General features: G+C 48.7%; 1 protein-coding gene across 1 annotated transcript in view; it reads right to left on the bottom strand.

Moving 5' to 3' along the window:
* The window catches only part of Ttc7b (tetratricopeptide repeat domain 7B), a 211659-nt gene that overhangs the window by 170063 nt on the left and 20994 nt on the right, over positions 1–20602 (bottom strand). Inside the window, exons 2-3 of the mRNA XM_042692699.1 lie at positions 18631–18785; positions 14642–14810 (exon numbers count right to left, since the gene is read on the bottom strand). Coding sequence (XP_042548633.1) covers positions 14642–14810; positions 18631–18785 — 324 coding nt within the window. The remainder of the gene's footprint in view (positions 1–14641; positions 14811–18630; positions 18786–20602) is intronic.

The following is a 20602-nucleotide window of genomic DNA, read 5'->3' as shown; positions in this document are numbered from 1 at the left end:
CCACTGGCTTCCGGAGGGAGGAATTCCAGGTTCCCAACAAGGCCAAGTTCCCAAGCGCCCTGCCATCAGACACGGAAGCCGAGGGCGGTCTACAGTGTAGGGAAAGGCTTTTCCACGAACCTCCTGCACTGTCCCCCACGGCCGACTGCAGGCAGACTGAGTGCCGCCCCAACACCTGGAAAAATCCGCTACTGCAAAGTGACACGGCCCGAAAAGGGCTGGAGGGGGGATCCGGGGATCCACCCCTGGTGAGCCCCGCTAAGGGGGGATCCTACCCATCCTGACTAAGGGGCAAGTGCTTAGAACGGGGTTTGACAAGGATTTCTAATGCTGTGATTAATAGTAATTATTATAATTAATAATGCTACTCTAGAACCTGGCACACAGAAGCCATCGCATAAACCACAGAAGCCATTGCATAAACCCAAGTGCTTCCGTGTTGAGCGGCTGCAGCAGGCCTTGAAGATAATTGCCCTCTGTTGCCTGGTTCATGGGTCAGGGCAGTGTGCAGGGAGCCAGGCCAAGGCCAGGGCCAGGGCCAGCCTACAGCTTCCTGCTCTTCTGCACCCTTCCCAGCCCACTCAGGAGAGTCTCACTCTGAGCCACACTCAACCTCCTCCTTCTCCGAGGAACAGTCTGTGCTCTGCTCCCGCCCCCGAGAGCGCTCAGAGCTTTCCAAATATGGATGCTTTTTTCATTCCCACAGCATCGGGAACATTTGGGGGAAGAAAATGAGCGCCAGCCATGATTTAGATAGAACAAGCACTGTGCTAGGTAGAAATCGAGCATCCTGGCCCTAAAATCCAAAACAATAGCCAGGACTAGGTGACCATGCCAGCTTTGTGTGCATCTAGGCCCCAAGGAGATTTGCAGGAATGCAAACACACGTGTGGTTGAGGGGAGACAGCTAGGTTCAGGAAGCCCAGAGGGTCTTTGGCTTTCAAAGCCAGGTGAGTCAGGATCAGTAGAACCAAGAGGTCAACAACAAACAGGTGACCTGCCCTAGAGGTGAGGGTGGCCAGGAGAGAGCGAGAGACAAGTCTGGCTTCGTAGCAGGCCAGAGTTCATTAATATCTAAACATTAGAGGACTGGAGAATGAAAACCCCACACTTTTCCATAAGCTACTTGAGTGTTAAGCAACTTGGGCAGTTTCTCTTCAGTGGCGTACCCTCAGATAGCAGAGCAAATGTGTAGAGTGGTCTCGTTGTAAGCGCCCTCCACGTGGCAGCACAGTCCTTGTGCCAGTGCAGGAGGGACAGCTTAGACAAGAGGCAGCACTGGGGGACCCAGAGCTGGCCCTGTATCTTCCGGCTTCATAGTCTATAATCTAGTCTGAGAGAAGTAAATACCATGGAAAATAATTAAACAAAACCCAAGTACCAAACTAGGTGGTGCTGGCTAGAAATAGGGGGAGATCCCGAGCTGGCGAGGTCTGAATGGAAGGCTGGGGGCAGAGCAGGGGAGGAGGGAGGCTGGAAGGGTGGGGGTGCACTGGAAGGGGAAAGAGCAGGTGGGTGGGCAAGTGGGTGGGCAGCCTGGAGTGAGTGTGGGCGGGACACAGCAGGACATGCGGCCAGCCTGGCAAGGCTGGGACATATTGTGCAGAAATCTGGAGAAATGTGTGGCCATGCCTAGACTGGCTGTAGTTACCAGGAGGACTCTTGAGGAGCCTGAGCTTCAAGCATAAGAGAAAAGAGGACATTTCGGGAGAGGGTTAGGGGAGGATCAACTGGATTACCTCCATGTGGGCTTTGCCATGGCGCATTTACTTCAGCTTGTCTTGTCCTGACCCAGGCCTTCACCAACCACGTTAGTCACCTTTGCTGAGCATATACATGCAATGCTTGTGTGTTTCAGGCCCTGTAACACCAGGCTGGAAGTGTGACTCTGGTGGCAGGCCAGGTACTTGGTGGACACGGAAGGCTCCAAGCTCCGTCCTTGCCTCCTCACTCACCATGGTCCTCTGCATGAGCTTCTACAGCTCCTGAATCCTGACCAAGAAACCAGTAGCCTAGGAACCCTTCAGGGTGAGCAGCAACCCCACAATTCCGATGGATTCTAGGACAGCGCCCCCTACTGGACACGGAGTTTACTATTTCAACTTCAATCTGCTCTCTTTGAGGAAATTCCACTCCTCATTCCCCGCCCAGTGAGCTCAACTGAAAGCTGGGTCACCTTCGTTCTTCCCTCTTTCACCTTGCATGCCAATGCCACTGCCACACAGCCTGTCCCCATAGCATGCTGCTGCGTCCCAATGCTTCTGGAGTCTGGCCTCCATACAGCCCTCTATATTTGGAATCTAGGCTTTAGGTGGATCACTGGAGTCTGTTAGCACCCAGTGAGAACAAAGAAAGCACTAGTTCTTCCAAGTAAAGGGATCTGACGTATAGAATGAAAGAGAAAAAGAGGGAAAGCATTCAGCATAGCAGAAATTCTCTCACAGAGGTGGGAGGGACATGAGGAGGAGGGAGATCTTAAAGAACTTACGGCGGGAGCCATTGCCTAGGAGCTAAGATCAGAGAGGAGCCTTTCTGTGATGGCAGCTGGACACAATGTGTCTGCAGAAATCCAGAGGTGGCACTGTGGCTCAAGTGCAAGAGCGCTCGCCTTGAACTGATGAGCTGAGGGACAGCGCCCAGGCCCAGAGTTCAAGCCCCATAACTAACCAAAAAAAAGAGAAAGGAATAACCTAGCTTCTCTCTCCTGCCCTTCAGCTTCCTGCCACTACCTCCTCTTGGCTGGGACATGTATTGACATCCAATTGTTACTGAAGAACAGAACAGAGGCAATCTTTTAAGTCATCAACTCTGAAACTGGAACAAACAAAATACAACTAGTGTTATGACCAGGGCTGTTTGCCATGATCAAGAAGCATGGGGTTCCAAATCAAAGATACCACGTAGGCGGGCAAAGTGGTGCACACCTGTAATCCTCTACCACACAGAATGTAGAAAGTAAGGCTTTAAAAATCTCTCACGACAATAGAGAAATTGGAATACTTTTTAAACGTGTGGAAAAGTAACAATGCAATCTGCCTAAATAGCTAACATAAGCTAATTTTTTTACAAAGAAAACATCATAATCAGATATTGAACTAGTAACTAGAAAAGAGCTACAAAAAAAAGCTGAGTCTTAAGCAGATTCAATTGGTGAATTGTGAATTACCAATTGTGAATATACCGAATGACCTAGAATAATTAACTCTATAATCTTTCACAAATCTGTCATATACTCTTCCAAAATATAGAAAAGAGAACATTTCAGTTTACCCCATAACCGTATGACAGGGTACCAAAGCCAAAGACATCACAGGAAAATTACCAATATCCATCATGAATGCAGATGTCAAAATCCTCAACAAAATATTGGCACACCAAACCTAGCTACATATAATGCAGATTTTATAAATATATATAGATATAGATATCAACCAAATGAGAGCTAGCCCAAAAATGCAAGGTGAGTTTTACATGGAATTCAACAAATGTAAAACATTATATTGAAAGAATGAAGCACACAAATGTCAAGCACTTGATAATACCTTAACATCTAGTGATTGAAAAAAAACAGCCAACTAGAAGAAAACTTCTTAAGGTTGATAAGGATTCGTATGGAAAGTTAACAGGTAGCATCATGCTTAATACTGAAAGATGGAAGGCTTTCCCCTTAAAGTAAGGCTACCTACGCGGCAGACTTCTGCTCAATGTCATACTGGAGATATGGCATTAGCCAGTGCCATTAGGCCACAAAAAGAAACTGTGATCCAGATTGGAAAGAACTAAACTATCTTTATCTGCACATGATAAATTAAATATAGAAAACCTGAAATAAATTTTTAAAAATATATTAAGAGCTGATAAATGAGTTCTGTAAGCATACAGGTTACAAAATGAGCTGTATTTCTATAGCAAGAAACACTCTCAAACTTAAATTAGGAAAGCAACTCGATGTATAATATCAAAAATAAGAGACAGAACAAAGTGAAGAAAGGAATGGAAACTTGTAAACAAAGAAATAACAACTATAAAACACTTGAAATGAAGGAAGGCATACTTATGGACTAGAAGAACTCATATTGTTAAGATGACAATATTCCCCCAATTTACTTACAGATTCAAAATAATGCCTGTTCAAATCTGTCCTGCACCACCTTCTATCTATGCTAAAATATGAGGTGTCAGAAGAGCCAGGCACCAGTGGCTCATACCTGTAATCCTAGCTATGCAGGAGGCTGAGATCTGTGGATCATGGTTCAAAGCCAGCCTGGGCAGAAAAGTTCGTATGACTCTTATCTCCAGTTCACCATCAAAAAACCAGAAGTAGAGCTGTGGCTCAAGTGCTAGAGCACAAGCCTTGAGCAAAAATAGCTCAGGGAAAGTGCCCAGGCCCTGGGTTCAAACCTCAGGACGAGCATACACACACACACACACATACACACAAAGCTGTAAATTGAGGATCCCTGAGAGATGGTAGAGTAGGAAGCCCAGGAGACAACGATGACATAGGTGCAATCTGTCCTATGCCACTCTAGAGCCTATTAAAGGTTTGCAACTTCCAGAGAGGGGGTTCATGGGAGATTACAGCCAGTTCAGCACAAGCACATCTATGCTAAAGTAAGCAAACAGCGCCCTCCAAAGACCGAAGATGTCACCCATTTAATGAAAGATATGAATACAAATATCCAAGAATCTCAACCAACTTTAAATAAGGTAAGCTGAAAGAGACACCAAATCATCAAACTTAGGAAAGACAAAAACCAGGAGAAGCAACTCTTCACATACAAAGGATTCTCAATCAAGATTATCAATAGCTGCATCATCAGAAACTCTGGAGGCCAAAATGTAGTGGCTCAATACAAGTAGGGTGCTGAAAGAGATAAGCTGTCAGTCAAGAAGCCTTATCTGATAAAGCTGGCCTTGGAAAGAGAAGGAGAAATGAAGAAACTCTGAGGTACACAGATTACCAGTACCCCCACCCCGCAAGGTGAGATGAAAGGGAGCTTGGACAGCAACAAAGCCATATGAAGAAGCAGATCCCAACAAACATGCGTGCATCTCAGTTCTCCAATCAAAAGACATATTGGTAGAAAAGAAGTTTGAAATGCAACCGAAAATGGGTGCTGGTGGCTCAGGCCTATAATCCTAGCTACTCTGGAACTGAGATCTGAGGATTGCCTTTCAAAGCCAGCCCAGGCAGGAAAATCCAGGAGACTCTTATCTATAATAAACTACCATAAATGCTGGAAGTGGAGCTGTGGCTCCAGTGGTAGCACACTAGCCTTTAGCACAAAAGCCCAGGGAAAGTGACCAGGTCCTGAGTTCAAAAACAGGAAAATGTAGTTCTAAATAGTTGTCCACGTCAATGCTTCTCTCAATAATGAACAGAACAGAGGGAAGTAGGAAAAAAGACGGAAACAACACCATTAGCCAATCAGATCTAATGGACGTATTTAGTCACTACCTGAGAACAGTAAATACATTTTTCTCCAGTGTACATGGGATATTTTTCCAGATAGGATCACATATTTGGTCACAAATTAAGTGAAAATGTAGTAGATACACACAGTGGAATACTATTAATCCTAAAACAGAAGCAAAGTCTGACACAAGCTGTAACATTATACAAGTAAATTCTGACACAAGGCCATGTCCATTCTTTTGACAACATTATATAGTTCACAAAAAGACAATACTGCATGACACTACTTATATGACATACCTAATGTAGTCAAAATCATAGATTAAAAAATGAAATCATGGCTGTCAGGAGCTGGAAGAGGAAATAGAAAGCTGTTTAATGGCTAAAAGAACAGAAAAAAATTATGTATATATCCAGCCTGGTCCTGGTGGCTCACATCTGGAATCCTAGCTCTAGAGGTTGAGAACCAGACAACTGTGATCTGAAGACAGCCTGGGCAGAAAAGTTTGTTCAGAAAAGTTCAGCAAAAATGCTGAACTGGAGATGTGGCTCAACTGGTAAAGCACCAATCCTGATCAAGCAAGCCAAGAGATATTACAAAGCCTTGAGTTCAAGCCACAGTGCTAGCAGACATACAAAAAGATAATATATGTAGCATAATCTCATTGTATATACAATTTTAAAATTGTATATACAATTTTAAATGTTTATATATAAGTATATATGCATACACATATATACATACCTATATACTTACATTCACACACACCTTAACCATGGTTAACTAGTTCAAGTGGTAGTATGTTGCCTGATATTATATTCAATGTTCTTAAATAAAAGTGCATATGATATTAAAATATGCAAGTATCTTTCCATTATTTTCCAAATAGCCAATGCAGAGATCATACAATAAAAGAGCAAATGTTAATTTTTCAAGGCAAAGTGCTTCCATTCATCGTTGGTCAGAGTGATAGGAAGCCGGGCCTTCGTACTGCAGAAAGGAAGGCAACAGGTAGTGTTAGTTCACTTGTTGCTGCTGTAACAAATACCTGAGAAAAACCAACTCATAGAGGGGAAAGGTTTGCTGTGGCTCCCTTCTCAGTTCCTGGTCACATGGCTTCTCACGGGGGCATCATGGCAGAGAGGGTCTAAAAGAGCAGAAATGCTCACCTTGGGGTGGCCAAGATGCAGAGAGGAGAGAGAAGTGGATCCTTCCGGGGCCCTGATGACTCACTTCCTCCAAACAGGCCCCTCCCACTTCTGCTATGTCCCCCCATGGTGCCAGCGGGGACCAAGCCTTCACCACACGAGCAGGATGGCCCAAGTGGCAGAGGACCAGCAATGAACAAAAAGGCTGCGTGTGGGAGGCCTGAGTTCAAGTCCTAGTAGAGTACTGTGTCCAAGACAAAATGAAAACGGACAACCAAGCCAGAGGGCAATCCAGAAAGACTTCTTTTTTGACACAGGAACTCCATTTCTGGAAAGTTCTCCTATGCATATCATGAGGAAGGAGCACAAAAGCTCAAGTTAGGAGGATGTTCATCACAGCCCATGTGTAACAATTAAAAAAACCAAAAACTCCACATCTGTCTCAGGAGTGTATAAATCACACCTCATCTGTACAACAAAAAAGTATATCGCTTCTAAAAATGAATAAAATATATTTACCATCATGGAAAATGTTTGAGATCTCTGATCAAGGGGAAAAAGCAGCTCACAAAAGAGTATATGTGGTTTTTAAAAAAAATCCCATTCTTATTTTAAAATTCACACATATGGCGAGTGCAGGAAAGGTCTGGGAGAAGATGCAGGAAGTGCTAGCAGCACCTGCGTCCATGGAGTTGGAAACAGTTATTTTTATGTTCTCTTGATTTGTTTGCATGGCTGGGTTTTATATAATGCACATGTGTCGTGTCTATATTAAGAACAAAAAAAATATATCACCGTAGGGGAGGGGACAAGAGAAGTACCCAGGGACAGGTAGAAGCGCCACATCTAGCGGTGTGGGCGTGGGCTGTCAGTATGGGTGGGAGGTAAGGCCACACAGCCACGGGCTGTACTGAAGTCACATGACACAAAGCCCCTTAAACTGACCTCATCTACATATTTCAAAGCATCTTCCTGTTTTGTCTTATTTCGTCTTCCAGGACTCTGAGAGTAGGTTTTTGTTTTTTTGTTTTGTAAAGTGACTAATGAAATTACTTACACGTCACAGAATGGAATCGGAACACATTCCACTGGTGTCATGTGACATCAGCAGGCCCACTCCAAATGAACCACGGCTGCCGTGGAGGGCAGCTCCGTGGAGCAGAAAGAGCATGCGTGCTGGAGATGGAACCCCAGCTCCCCTCAAGCTGGACCTCTCGGCCCCTCTCACGGCACAGGAGTGTCTCAGACAAGTGCATTCAAAATCCCCCAGCTCACACCTGCCCCTTGGACAGGGCTCCACAGACACAAAGCCAAGCATCCACCCATCAGGGCAGCCCATACCTATAATAGTAACATATGCAAGTGCCTTTCCATTATTTTCCAAATAGCCAATACAATACAGAGATCATACAACAAAAAACAAATGTTATCATTATTATTATTATTATTATTATAGCCTATCCTGGGGCTTGAACTCAGGGCCTGGGCACTGTCTCTGAGCTTCTTTTGCTCAAGGCTAGTGTTCTACCACTTGAGCCACAATGTCACTTCCTGCTTTTTTTGTGTACGTGGTACTGAGGAATCAAACCCAGGGCTTCACGCATGCTAGGCAAGCACTCTAACACTAGGCCACATTCTCAGCCCTAGATGTTAATTTTTCTTTAAAGCAAAGGTTGGTCAGAATGATAGGAAGCTGGGCCTTCATACTGCAGAAAGGAAGGCAACAGGTTGCATTAGTTAGCAAATGTCTGAGAAAAATCAATTTATAGAGGGGAAAGGTTTGCTGTGGCTCATTTCAGTCCCTGGTCACATGGCTTCCTCACTGTGAGGTGGATGTGAATCCTGCTAAAACCTGTGGATGTGGACTTTGTGTAGTGTCCACTGTCCACTTCCCACTCTCTGAGGCCAGAATGGGGAGGCCTTTTTCCTCCAGAGTCCTCCATACTCCAGAGCTGATGCCCTCGAGACTCCATGCCTCTACCATTCACCTGCTCCCAAGGCCAGGGCCGGTCCACAGCAATCCTGTCAGGATGCTTATCTAATTCCTTCCCTGCCTAGCTGCCTCTCAGGGGGCCGGGAACCAAGGGGGCTGGGCGTGGTGAGGAGAGCCACTACTGTGAACCTCTGCCAGGGCTGAAGTGGGTCATGGCAGGCGTTGCTGCTGTACATCAGCCTAGAACCTGGCTGAGTCTGAGAGTCTGGAGCTGCTCCACAGACATGGAGCTTAAGCTGGGAACTGGAGAGAAGGTGCCCCAAGAAGCAGAGAGAAAGAATGTGTGTCTTTGAACCCCAAATCCAGCTGCCACTCAGATCACTTGGGGTTGGTATTTTTTTAACTTACAAATAAAGACATCCTTGGCAGAACTACAAAAGGGATTTTTTGTTGTTGTTTCGTTTGGCAGTGGTCAAGTGTGAATTCTTTCTTTTTTGGTTTATTTTTTTATTTATGCCAGTCCTGGAGCTTGAACTCAGGACCTGGGCGCTGTCCCTGAGCTGCTTTTGCTCAAGACTAGCACTCTGCCACTTGAGCCACATGCCACTTCCGGCTTTTTCTGTGTATGTGGTGCTGAGGAATCAACCCAGGGCTTCAGGCACGCTGGGCAAGCACTCTCCCACTAGGCCACATTCCCAGCCCAGAACCTTGTACTTTCTAAAGTGCTCTACCTCTTGAGCCATGCTCTCAGACTTTTTTGTTTTAGTTATGTTGTTTATAAGGGTTCACATTTATGCCTGGACTAGCCTAGACCGCAATTCTCCCACTTATGCCTCCCAGGTAGTGGGATGACAGGCGCACACTACTATGCCCAACTCCATTGAGTGACATGGGGTCTTGCCAACTTTTTGCCTGAGGTGGCCTCATAGTGCAATTCTCCCAATCTCCATCTCCCAGACAGCTGGGATTACAGGCATGAGCCATGGTATCCAACCCAATAGTTTTTAGCCTGGCTTGAGGTCAATCGTCTGTACATTCTTTGTACCCCGCACCCCCTTGCATATGCCAAAGGCACAGGCTGTGGCCTGGTACCCCAAAGCCCTGCTTTTCACGGCCCCCTTCGCACCCTCTGCAGCGGACACAGCTGTTTACCTAAGAAGCAGCTGGCTGGGGCTAGGCGAGAGTGTGACAAGGCAACTCACCTCGGCTCAACCTTCCTACAATCCCCAGCAGCCCCTGAACCCCAAAGTGGGCTCATGACCTCTCAGCATTGCCCTTGCCACCCCAGGCAGAACCTACCAGCACATGTGAATGAGAAGCCTCCAAATCAAGTCCTGGTAGACGTGCTGGGCCTGAAGCCAGCAAAGGAGTCACCTGGCTCAGATCCTTCCATCTGTCCATGCCTAGGGAAGCAGCAGAAAGGACCTGTGCCCCTCCCCTCCACCCCTAGCCCCCCTCCACTTCTCCTCCCTCACATACTTTGGGCACAGGTGGGAGACAGGTAGCCTAGAGCCAATCCACCACGCCCAGTTCTCGGACGCGAGGATGGAGTCCATGCCAGAGATTCTATTCCAGAATAGAAAAAACGAGCTTTGAAGTAAAACAGCAAACTCTCTGTTAGAAGCCTCATTCCCTAAGTTACCCTGTTAGGGTCTCACCTTCTTCCTGAAATACAGTGCCCTTAGAGTTTAGCCCTTCCCCTACCATTGAGGAGCTAGGCCTGTCCTAGGAGACTGGAATTTTCTATAGACTGTGGAGCTCACAGTCCTGTGTTACTCGGGGCACATGAACATAGGAAGAGCAGAGCTCCAGCTATGTTCAGCAGTATCATGCTGGTCTAGCAAGTACAAAGCCCTGAGTTCAAATTCCAATCACACACACACACACACACACACACACACACACACACACACACACAACAGAATTAGTCCTAAGGAGAAAAGAGCAGCTAGCTATACACTCACTCTGTAGCTTCCTATTGCATGGGAGGAAAATCTGTGACAGCCTTTGGGAAGTATGACACTCTTCAAGTGGGAAGTGCCTATCACATGAAGAATATCCATGTCACTTTGTCTCAAACGTTTTCGGAGACCACCCCTGCGCCCAGGACTGACTGAGCAATGCTTGATAAATGCCGGTCACCAGTGAACTGTCTCTGTAGTGCTGGTGTATCCACACTGTGCCCTGGTAGAAATCAGGGCACCATTCCCAGAGGGTCTCTTCCCAAAACATTCTGTTGGCAGATGCTTCAGGTCTCCTGGCCTAAAGACCGAGCATGCTCAGCTTAGGCCTGTAGGTATGTGGAGACACAAAGCTAAGCTGCACATGTTTTGGGAGTGGGTCCTCTGTTTAAAGAGAAGTGCCTCATCTGAGAGACAGGGTGGAGGGCCACCCTCTCCCTCCATCCCTTCTCTGAGCACAGCCAGACACACACAAGGGGCAGTAAGTGGTCAGTTCTATGCATTGAGATGGGTGATGCAGTCTGAGCCATTCTCCAAGGGGAGCAGTTTAGAATTCATCACCACCCCCCCACTGCTGGCTCTATGTACACATGGTTCTGAGAAGCACAGGAGGTCAGTGAACTCCACAGTTTGGAAGAGAAGCCTGTGGAGAATTCCAGTCTCCTAGGACAGGCCCAGCTCCTGGCTGGTAGGGGAAGCCTGGGCAGTAGATACAAGCCCTCTTCCCTGGGGCCTGGCCCACAGATGGCTTCTCCTCTGAGCTTCCTTCTCAGCAGCCAGGGCCTCAGCTCAATATGGCAGTTACCCAAGGCCCAAAAGACCTCAAATCTTACCAGGTCGCATCTGGGCAAGGCTGGTAAGGACCAGGACACATGGCCAAGCCCTGCCTGCCAACATCCTCCTTAGGGGAATGCCTCCCAGCACCCTCAACATTGGCTATGCCCATACTCCAACATCAAGAGCGTTCTCTCTTCCCTAAGGAGCCCCTCTAGTCTGCAGTCTCCAGGTGATGCTCCCCTAAAAAAATTCCTTCAAACTCAACGATGCCAAGCTCTGCATCGGAAAGGCAGGTCCCCTGGGGCCTCGACATGCTCACGGAAGAAAGCCAGCACCTCCCCTGTCCCACAGCTCCCCGGGGGAGTCTGAAAGGTGCCTCTACTTAGGCTCAGCCCCAGGGGACACAAGGAAAAGTGGGTGCTTGTGATGTGCCAGGCACTGTGCTAAGTGCTGCGAATGCACTCGTTCCCCACGAGGACGGGAAACACTACAGTGCAGACAGGACTGTCGCCCCATTCACCTGCTCACAAAAGCCATGGAGCCTGGCAGAAGAGTTTCCTACAAGAACCTCCCTCTCCACTTGTCTACAACCTCTCATCCTGCCCCTGCCCCTGGTTCCCCGGCCCAGTTCCTTCCCCCTTCTAGAACAGTCTTCCACCCTGGAAGAGAAAGCATTTGTACAAGAGATGCTCATGTCACCTTCATTTACTTTCTGGAGCAACCTGGGCAGCAAGCTTAGTACCTGCTCTCTCCGGGTTCCCATCGCCCTCTTCCTGTGGCCCTGCATGCCTCTTTCCCACCCATGTGCTGCTGACTTCTGTCCTGACATCCTCCAACAGTTCCAACTGGATCAGAGACAAAGCCCTGATGCACGTCCCTGCCCAGCGGCTGACGTGTCCTGCAGTCTCTCACTCCTCTGGTGGCTACAGTCTTGTAAGTCCATCTCACTGGAGAACCGTGAGCAGACCTGACATGCGCTGCTCCCACTTGTCCTACATGGCTTCTTTTCCCTTGGCATGGGCTGCAGTACGCGTCCCAGTTGCCAGCTGCTGATGAGAACTGAGGCCTGGGGGTTGGTGGGGGAAGTGCCCGCGGGGGCGGAGCTGCCCTGCCAGCTTCACTTGGTGGGTGGATTTGGGTCCCTTTATCACTGTGAGGCTTATATCGAGGCTATTTAGAGAGACCATCTCAGGAAGGCACACAGCTTCCAGCTACCCCCATGTCCTGCAGATCTAAGTCCAGTACGGACAATGGTCATCGTCGTATTGTTCCAGTTCTTTCCATGGGAGAAGAACGTCTGTGGCTACTGGATGTCTTGCCCTCCACCTCTGTCCCAGAGCCAAGTTCTCCACTCTTGACTGACCTAATATGGCAGCAGCTACAGGTTCCCCAGATCTTCTACTTCCATCCTCGGTTTCTCTACTTAGGTTTAAGAGGGGAGAAGGGAAAGGGGGCATTAGCAGCTCCCTAATGAATATTCTCTGGGAACAAGAGAATATCTGTGGAGAATATGAAGGCGCCATATCAGCTGGCCCCTCTATGGCCCCATAGATGTGAGAATGAGAGGCTGAGTGAGGGACAAGGGCTCAGTGCATCGCATAAACACACAGCAAACATACCTGACCATAGCAGGCTAGAAGTAATGGCCCCAGAACACTAGACTAACATCCAGGAACCTTTACCACAATAACATGGTTGCCACGTCCTGGGATCAGCAAGTGAGCCAAATGCATACTTGTGGCCAGGGGCCTGATGCTAACCACCTATCATGAGGGACAAACTCAGGGACCAAGTCTCTTGTCCTTCTTGCCCATCTTTCATGGTAGCCATGAAACTGAGCCAGCAGCACCAGCTGGAGAGTCTTCCTCCATTCTGCCATCTTAAGACTGGTATTTAGACCTGCGCTCCAGTGCTACACAGGGACACAGCCCTCCCCGCCCCCCACTCAACAAATCATCTCCTGCCATATCCAGCATGCCCCAGGTCAACAGGGTGACTAGAAATTAACCACTGAAGCTTTGCTCTCATTCCAGAATATTTCCCAAATAACACACATGCACAAGTGCATACACACACACACACACACAGAGCTCCCTACAGCCTGTGGGAGGCTGGGAACACCAGAGAGAGAGAGAGGAGGACAGCTGTGTCTGAGCCTGAGCCTCCAGCACACCCCACACCTCAGACACAAACAGAGGCAGATGCTCCCAGAACCCCAGGGACAGCCTCAATGAACCATGCCCACTAACCTGCCTGAAGGGCCTGTCAAGAGCGATGGCATCTTTTCCTAGCCCACAGGGGCATTTAAAGATTAATTAGATGAACCTGGCAGTCCTTGAGGATCCCCAGGGAACTGGGTAAACCCATCAAGCCTGTCACCAAGCCTTTAAGAAGTGCACCTTGGCCAGGCCTCTTGTTTAGTACTGATAGTCCTGACAACCGATCAGACAGGCTGGGCCACCTCAAGCCATTGCTGCACATGGGCAGCCTGCTGACCTGGACAATAGGGCCACCCAGGGGCCCTGGACCCTAGGCAGCTACGGGCAGCCACAATGCAAGGAGTGCACAGCCGGTGGCAGGCAATAGCGAAACTGCTTCTGGCTGCTCACTTCCTGAGGTCTCAAGATGTCCAGTCCCAAGCGCCCCTCATCCTGGAAGTCTACACATGCTTTTCTTGCCCCTGGGAAGGTGTCACCATCGCTGGCGTTCACCACTGGCTGCCTTGCTTGAAGCTCCCACTTTCTGAGCGCTGGGTATGTGCAGTACCGCGTGAAGGGCTCCACATACGTAAGTGACATCATTCCCACAGTAACTCTGTGAAGTGGCTATGATTGTACCCGCTCCAGAGGAGGGGCTGGCAATAAGATGTGCCATACAACGCACACGCCCCACCTTTCCTCTCACACAGCCTGACGAGCACTTCCATGGCCCTAGGGATGTACTTTCTTTTGTCCCATGAACAGGAACCCAGTTAACCAAGGAGCACTGACTAGCACCATGATTGTCATGGAACAACCCAACGACCTTTGTTAACCTAAGGTGGCATCAGTGAATAAAACTATGATCCATCTTCTGGCCAGTTGACTATATAAGTCCCTGGATATGCTGTGTAGTAACTTGCAAGGCCAAGTATAGTCCCTGCTCCGGATGCACACTTAATTCTCAAGAAACCTCACCAAAATAATTGCCCTTGGTTCACTCCAGTGGTAACTGCAGAGCTGAGGCTCTGAGAAAACAATGTGTTGATAGGCTAAAAATTAGCCAATATGTGCAATGGACCCACCCAGGCAGCTGTGCTGGAAATACCCAAGTCTACCACCAAGCCAAGGGCACGGGAGTCAGCCACGGGATGTTGTGCCAGCCCTAAGGAGCATGCGTAGAAGGCAAAGCACGCAGGCTCACCTTTGGTAGCGTAGGCTTCGGCAATCATCCGCAGCCTGTATGGAGGGACGGCGGTCAGCGCCAAGTCATCGAGGCCCACCCGGGCATAGATGTTCAGAGCTTCCTTAAAATCACCTTCCACATAATTCAACTTGGCCATGATCAGATTGGATTCTTGTAGGAATTCTGACTAGAAAGAAAACGAAAAGAGACAAAGAAAACAATGTTCATATAGTACTACATGTGCTGCCCCCTCGCGGCCCAGCCATCTGGTGAGGTAAAACCCCACAGCTCCCCAAAGGACAACTTGTGCACAGTGTTCATAACAGTGTTCTCACAAGAGCCAGAAAATGCAAGCAACCCAATGTCCACCAAAATGGAAGAGCCCTAACATGGAGTATTACCCAGTCATAATAAAAATGAAGTAGTGACACAAAAAAGAAACCTCCCAATCATTATAATCAGTGAGAAAGCCACAAATGACCCCATTTCCATGAAATACCCAATTATCAAATCTGTAGAGTCAGAAAGAAATTTAGTGTATGCCTATGGCTGCTAATGGTACCACATTTGATTATTGTTTGTCCAAGAATTCATCACAGTCATGACTGCATAACTTCTTGTAGACACTGAAGCCATGGAACTCCATAACTTATATGGATGAATTGCATAGCTGGTCACTTCTACCTAAATAAAACTGTGTAGGAAAACAAAACAAGGGGCTGGGAAGGTGGCTCAGTGGTAGAGCACTTGCCTTGCATGCATGAGGCCCTGGGTTCGATTCCTCAGCACCACAAAAGCAAAAAGAAAAGAAGCCAGAAGTGGTGCTGTGGCTCAAGTGATAGAGCGCTAGCTTTGAGCTGAAGAGCTGAGGGACAGCGCCCAGGCCCAGAGTTCAGGCCCCACGACCGGACCCAAAAAAAAAAAGAAAAAGAAAACAAAACCAACCAACCAACCAACCCCTGCAGCTCCCCTCAGGTTCCTGGACTGGGCTGAACACAGAACAGAAGGAATGCTTCCGCAGTACAACATGAGCATCAGTAGAACATGAGCATCAGTAGAACATGAGCATCAGTAGAACCTGAGCATCAGAGCACACATTTCCAGAGAGATCAGCATAGGAATGAGGAAAGATAAATATGCTCTGCTGAGGTGGGGGGAAGGGGGGAAGGAAAGGAAGGATCTTGCCAAAGCCCTGGGGCTGGAACCCAACAACCCCAGGAGAAGCTTTCCAGATGGGTGGAGAGCCACAGCTTGTTTGCTTTCCAGGGGCAAATCTTTCCCACAGCCATTCCAGCCTGTGAAGCTACTTATCTCCAGGTCCCCTCCCTGGGGCTCCCCCAAACCAGCCCCCCCCCCCCCGGCTTTGACCTCTGCCCTTCCTCTCCCATACCTCATCTACTAGGGAGAGAAGAGACACTGAGCCAGAGAGGTGAAGAAAGAGACACATCACCTTCTCCTATACCTTCCTCCTTTGAGCAAGCAACCAAGGCAAATTCTCTCAGTGCCCACCTGAAGCCGTAAACAGGCAAAGCGCTTTGCAGCACAGCAGCCAGTGCTGCACGGTCATGTGGGGAGAGGAAAGATTTCTGGAGAGGAACGGTGGGGATGAGTGCACCACAACATCTAAGACATCAAGCCACCGAACGGTGGGCTGCAAAATGGTTAAGATGCTAAACAATTGTGTTACGTGTATTTTATCACAAAAAAGTTCTTTTTTCTTTAAATTCTCTTCAAGTAGCTGTACAAAACCATTTCAATTCAATAAATCAGTTGTTAAAAAAAAAAAAAGAAAGGGAAAAGGAAATTGAAGGAGCAGATGGACGTTCAGCTTGGAGGAAATTACAAGTCCAGAGACACAGGATGGCCACCTGGGAGGCCTCCCTGGGTGAGTCCAGACAAGGCATTGTACAGAGCGGAAGCAGCGGGGCCAAGGCCAAGGCCAAGGCCACTCCACTGCTGAGTGGTGAGAGACAGAGGCTGCCTGGCTCCAAACAAACACAATTTTCTTGTCTTAAATCAGAAAGCCAAGTTCTCCATCTCCTATTCCAATGCTCTTTCAATCACCCAGCCTCGGGTCACTTGAAACATGCTGGCTGAAGGTCAGAGAATGAGGAAGTTTCACACTGGCCAGGGTGACTAGGGCAACATTCAGGCAAAAGCTGTGCAACTCTGGAACATTCTGTACAAGGTAGAAGAAGCCAAAAAACAGCAAGTGGAAGCCAGGTATCAATGGCTCACGTCTGTAATCCTAGCTACTCAGAAGGCTGAGATCTGAGGATCGCAGTTCAAAGCCAGCCCGGGCAGGAAAGTTCCTGAAACTTATCTCCAATGAAATAGGCACTGTGGCTCAAAGTGGTAGTGTGCTAGCCTTGAGCAAAAACAAGCTCAGGGGCAGCACCTAGGACAGGCACCAAAAAAAAAAAGCAATGAGAGAGAAATTCTTAGGTAGATGCAATGACATACCGGTCAATAGCCTCGCTAGGGTGACACAGCTTTAAAGAACATCTACATTTGAGCCTCAGAGCAATCCTGAACAATGGAGACACCCAACTGAGAAACAGGGAGTTCAAAGAGGTTGGTAACTTCCCAACACAACGCAGCTCTCACATCCAGCACTGGGACTCAAACTGTGGGATTTAACCTGAAAATGCAATGTTTATACTGCCAACATCTTGTTGGTAAGGTTGAGGCCCAATGACTGGTGAAACAACTGGCTCATTTTTCAAGATGAAAGTAGGAGTTTAGGAGTGAGAAATAAATGAGCAAGAGGGTTCTCCTTAACATGCAGGTACTGCCTCACACCTCCTGGCAAAACATTTGGTGGTGCCTGGCAGTCCCTGTGTCCTATGGACCTTGGACCCATTGCCCCCTCTCCTGCTGATCAACAGCTGCCACCAGGGTCAGGCAGAGCACCTTGGTTAAGAAGAGCTTACATGCTCACGTGCTCCCTGACTGAACCATGACCTCAACTGTAACACAATGAGGAGTCCCGACGACAGAGAACACCTCCAATGAAAGCTCCCCGCTTGGAGCACATAGAAGCTGGGAGGGTGAGGTACACCTCACTCCTTTCAAACCCACAGAAACTGAACCCCCTAGCATGACATGGCAAGCTGGAAGCAGACACACATTTGTAGTACAGATGCAGAAGGTAAAGCCCAAGAAAATTTAGCTTTCAGTGGGGAGGAGGGGAAGCGTGCAGTCAGAGAAGAGTGAAGGCCAGAGAAGTAGCCCCAGAGGCCTAGAGGACAGGAAGAGAAGACAAACAGCAGCAAGTCATCCATCAACTGAAAGGAAAGAAGCCAGAGCTCCAACCGCAGACTGACTGCCTGTCCTCTGGGGAAAACGCATACTGGGAGCGAGGGAGCCTTGCACAAGATGAGCCAGAAGGGCTGGCATGCTGGCGGCCATCTCAGTGAAAGTGACCTCAGAGAGCAGGAAGCGTAGTGGAAGCATCCAGGGGATAGGATGAAGTGGCCAGAGCACGAAGGAGCAGGCCAAGTGAAGCAGAGGTGGACACTGAGGGGTAGGGTCACCACGAGGAAGAAGTAACACACAAGGAGACAGAAAACAGAGCAGGTAAGCAGAAGGGCAGCTCCTGAGATGCCGGGGCCAGGAGATGAGGACCCTGGGGAAGTCCCTGATTCCCACCACACTGAAGAGGTGCCAGGTCTGCTGGCACCAGCTCTGGACCACAGCAGCCATTGGTCAGCAACATGACTGAGGCAGGAAACTGTGCATTAATAACCTCCTGCTTGACTTCCTTCTTTCGCAGAGCAGGGTAAAGCATCGAGCTGAGCTCTGAGGGGCGTCTGGAGCATCAGTAGAGAGCAGTGCCCTGGTTCAGGAGGATGTCACTAAGACTCACCAAGACCGCTTTGGGCTTCAGCCCCTCAGGTGGTCAGCCAGCCTAGAGGCTCCTCCCTGAGCTCCTTCCAGCCACACACTGTCCAGAGATGACACCAGCATGCCCCAGAGTCCCCGCTCATCCCAGAGGCCCACAATACCTTGAGGTTCCCCCGGTCCAGGGCTGCCGTCAGGTGCTTGCGGACCTCAGTCAGCTGGGGCCTGGGGCCGCGGGGACTGGCCCCCTGCCGCAGGGGGTGCCCCTTCAGGTGCTGCTCCAGCTTCGCCTCCCCCAGGAGGAGTTCTGCCATGTCATCTGCAAGAAAGAGGGAGTCAGGGATGGTCTGTGCAGGGGACAGCACCAGGTAAGACCTCGGGACCCCTGCACCAAGGGCCTCGGGACCCCCACACCAAGACCTCAGGACCCCCACACCAAGACCTCGGGACCCCCACACCAAGACCTCGGGACCCCTGCACCAAGAGCCTCTGGACCCCACACCAAGACCTCGGGACCCCCGCACCAAGGGCCTCGGGACCCCTGCACCAAGACCTCAGGACCCCGCACCAAGGGCCTCGGGACCCCTGCACCAAGACCTCAGGACCCCGCACCAAGGGCCTCGGGACCCCTGCACCAAGACCTCAGGACCGCGCACCAAGGGCCTCGGGACCCCCACACCAAGACCTCGGGACCCTTGCACCAATGCTGCAGGGCCTTCAGGGCCCTTCTAGAACCTTGTCTAAGGGGGGTCTACGTGGGGACCCTCTTATAGTCAGAGGAGAGAGTTCGAGATCAGAAAGGAGACAATAAAGCTTTCCTGGGATAAGACACAGTGACCAGTAAAACCTACACCAAACCCACCATGATGTACTTGCAAGAGAGGGGCAGTGAGCTGTGCTTCTCTGTGGTCTGCGTCAGGTGACCTGAACGCACGCTGTCTTTCTAAAAGTCAAAACTAAACACACCTGATGTCTCAGAATGTGTGTGGAAGTGTTTTTGGTTTGTTTTTTACTTTTAAGAGTATATTCATTACATAAAATAGTTACCACCTTATGAATGTCTACATTGACTTGTTAGTTTGCAATACAAGCTCACTCCAGAAGCAGTTCTTCTATAAATGAACCCAGCACAGTTCATGCACCAGTGTGTGGTCTGTAATCCTGTGGTGGACAGAACATAATTATAATATAGTATAAAGCCTTTTTAAAAGGTCTAGAAGGATATGTCTCTAACCCATGGGAACAATTACTGCTGGGGTGCAGGAGAGACCTCAGCTGGAACTAGTAGCAAAAATGGACTTCGCCTTTATCTGGATTTAAGAATCTAGTCCCACAAGGGAGAACAGCTTTGCCTGTTGGACATGCAATTTACAATTAATTCAAACAGTAATCACTGAGGAGGTACCAAAGACAGCGCTACAAGAGCCCTTCCTATGCCTCTTCATCAGTTCACCCCAAATGCCAGGCCCAGATGCTCAGAACTGCCCAATTTCCTGTGAAGCTAAAATAATTTCTTAGCTGGACACCAGTGGCTCACGCCTGTAATCCTAGCTACTCAGGAAGCTGAGATCTGAAGATCACGGTTCAAAGCCAGCGCAAGCAAGCAAGCAAGAAAGTACATGCAACTCTTATCCCCAACTAACCACCAGGAAACTGCAAGTGGCACAGTGGTTCAAGTGGTACAGTGCTAGCCTTGTGCAAGAAAGTTTAGGGACAGTACCCAGGCCTTGAGTTCAAGCCCCAGGACCACTAGAAAAAAAAGTCTTCGAGATGAGATCTACAGTCTTGGGAAGGGCCAACCAGCCCCAGAACAGGGCCAAGGTAGACTGCTGGGCCAAAAAAAAAAAAAAAAAGCAAATTCTATATACATGGAGAAAAAACCAGCAGCCACAGCAATGTTCAACACTACAGGACAATGTGGCAATATCTAGAGAGGACAGACGGACACAGATCATCACTTATAAAGATAAAACCACCAAAACACCTGCATAGAGCTGAGTGCCATTGGCTTATGCCAGTAATCCTAACTACTCAGGAGGCTGAGATCTGAGGATCACGGTTCAAAACCAACCTGGAAAGGAAAGTTCATGAGACACATCTCCAAGTAACCACCAAGAAGCTGGAAGTGGAGCTCAA

Source organism: Dipodomys spectabilis, unplaced genomic scaffold, assembly GCF_019054845.1.
Source record: "Dipodomys spectabilis isolate Male_0828 unplaced genomic scaffold, ASM1905484v1 ptg000157l, whole genome shotgun sequence".
NCBI classification, from domain to species: Eukaryota; Metazoa; Chordata; class Mammalia; order Rodentia; family Heteromyidae; genus Dipodomys; species Dipodomys spectabilis.
This window is presented reverse-complemented; position numbering and strand designations above follow the sequence as displayed.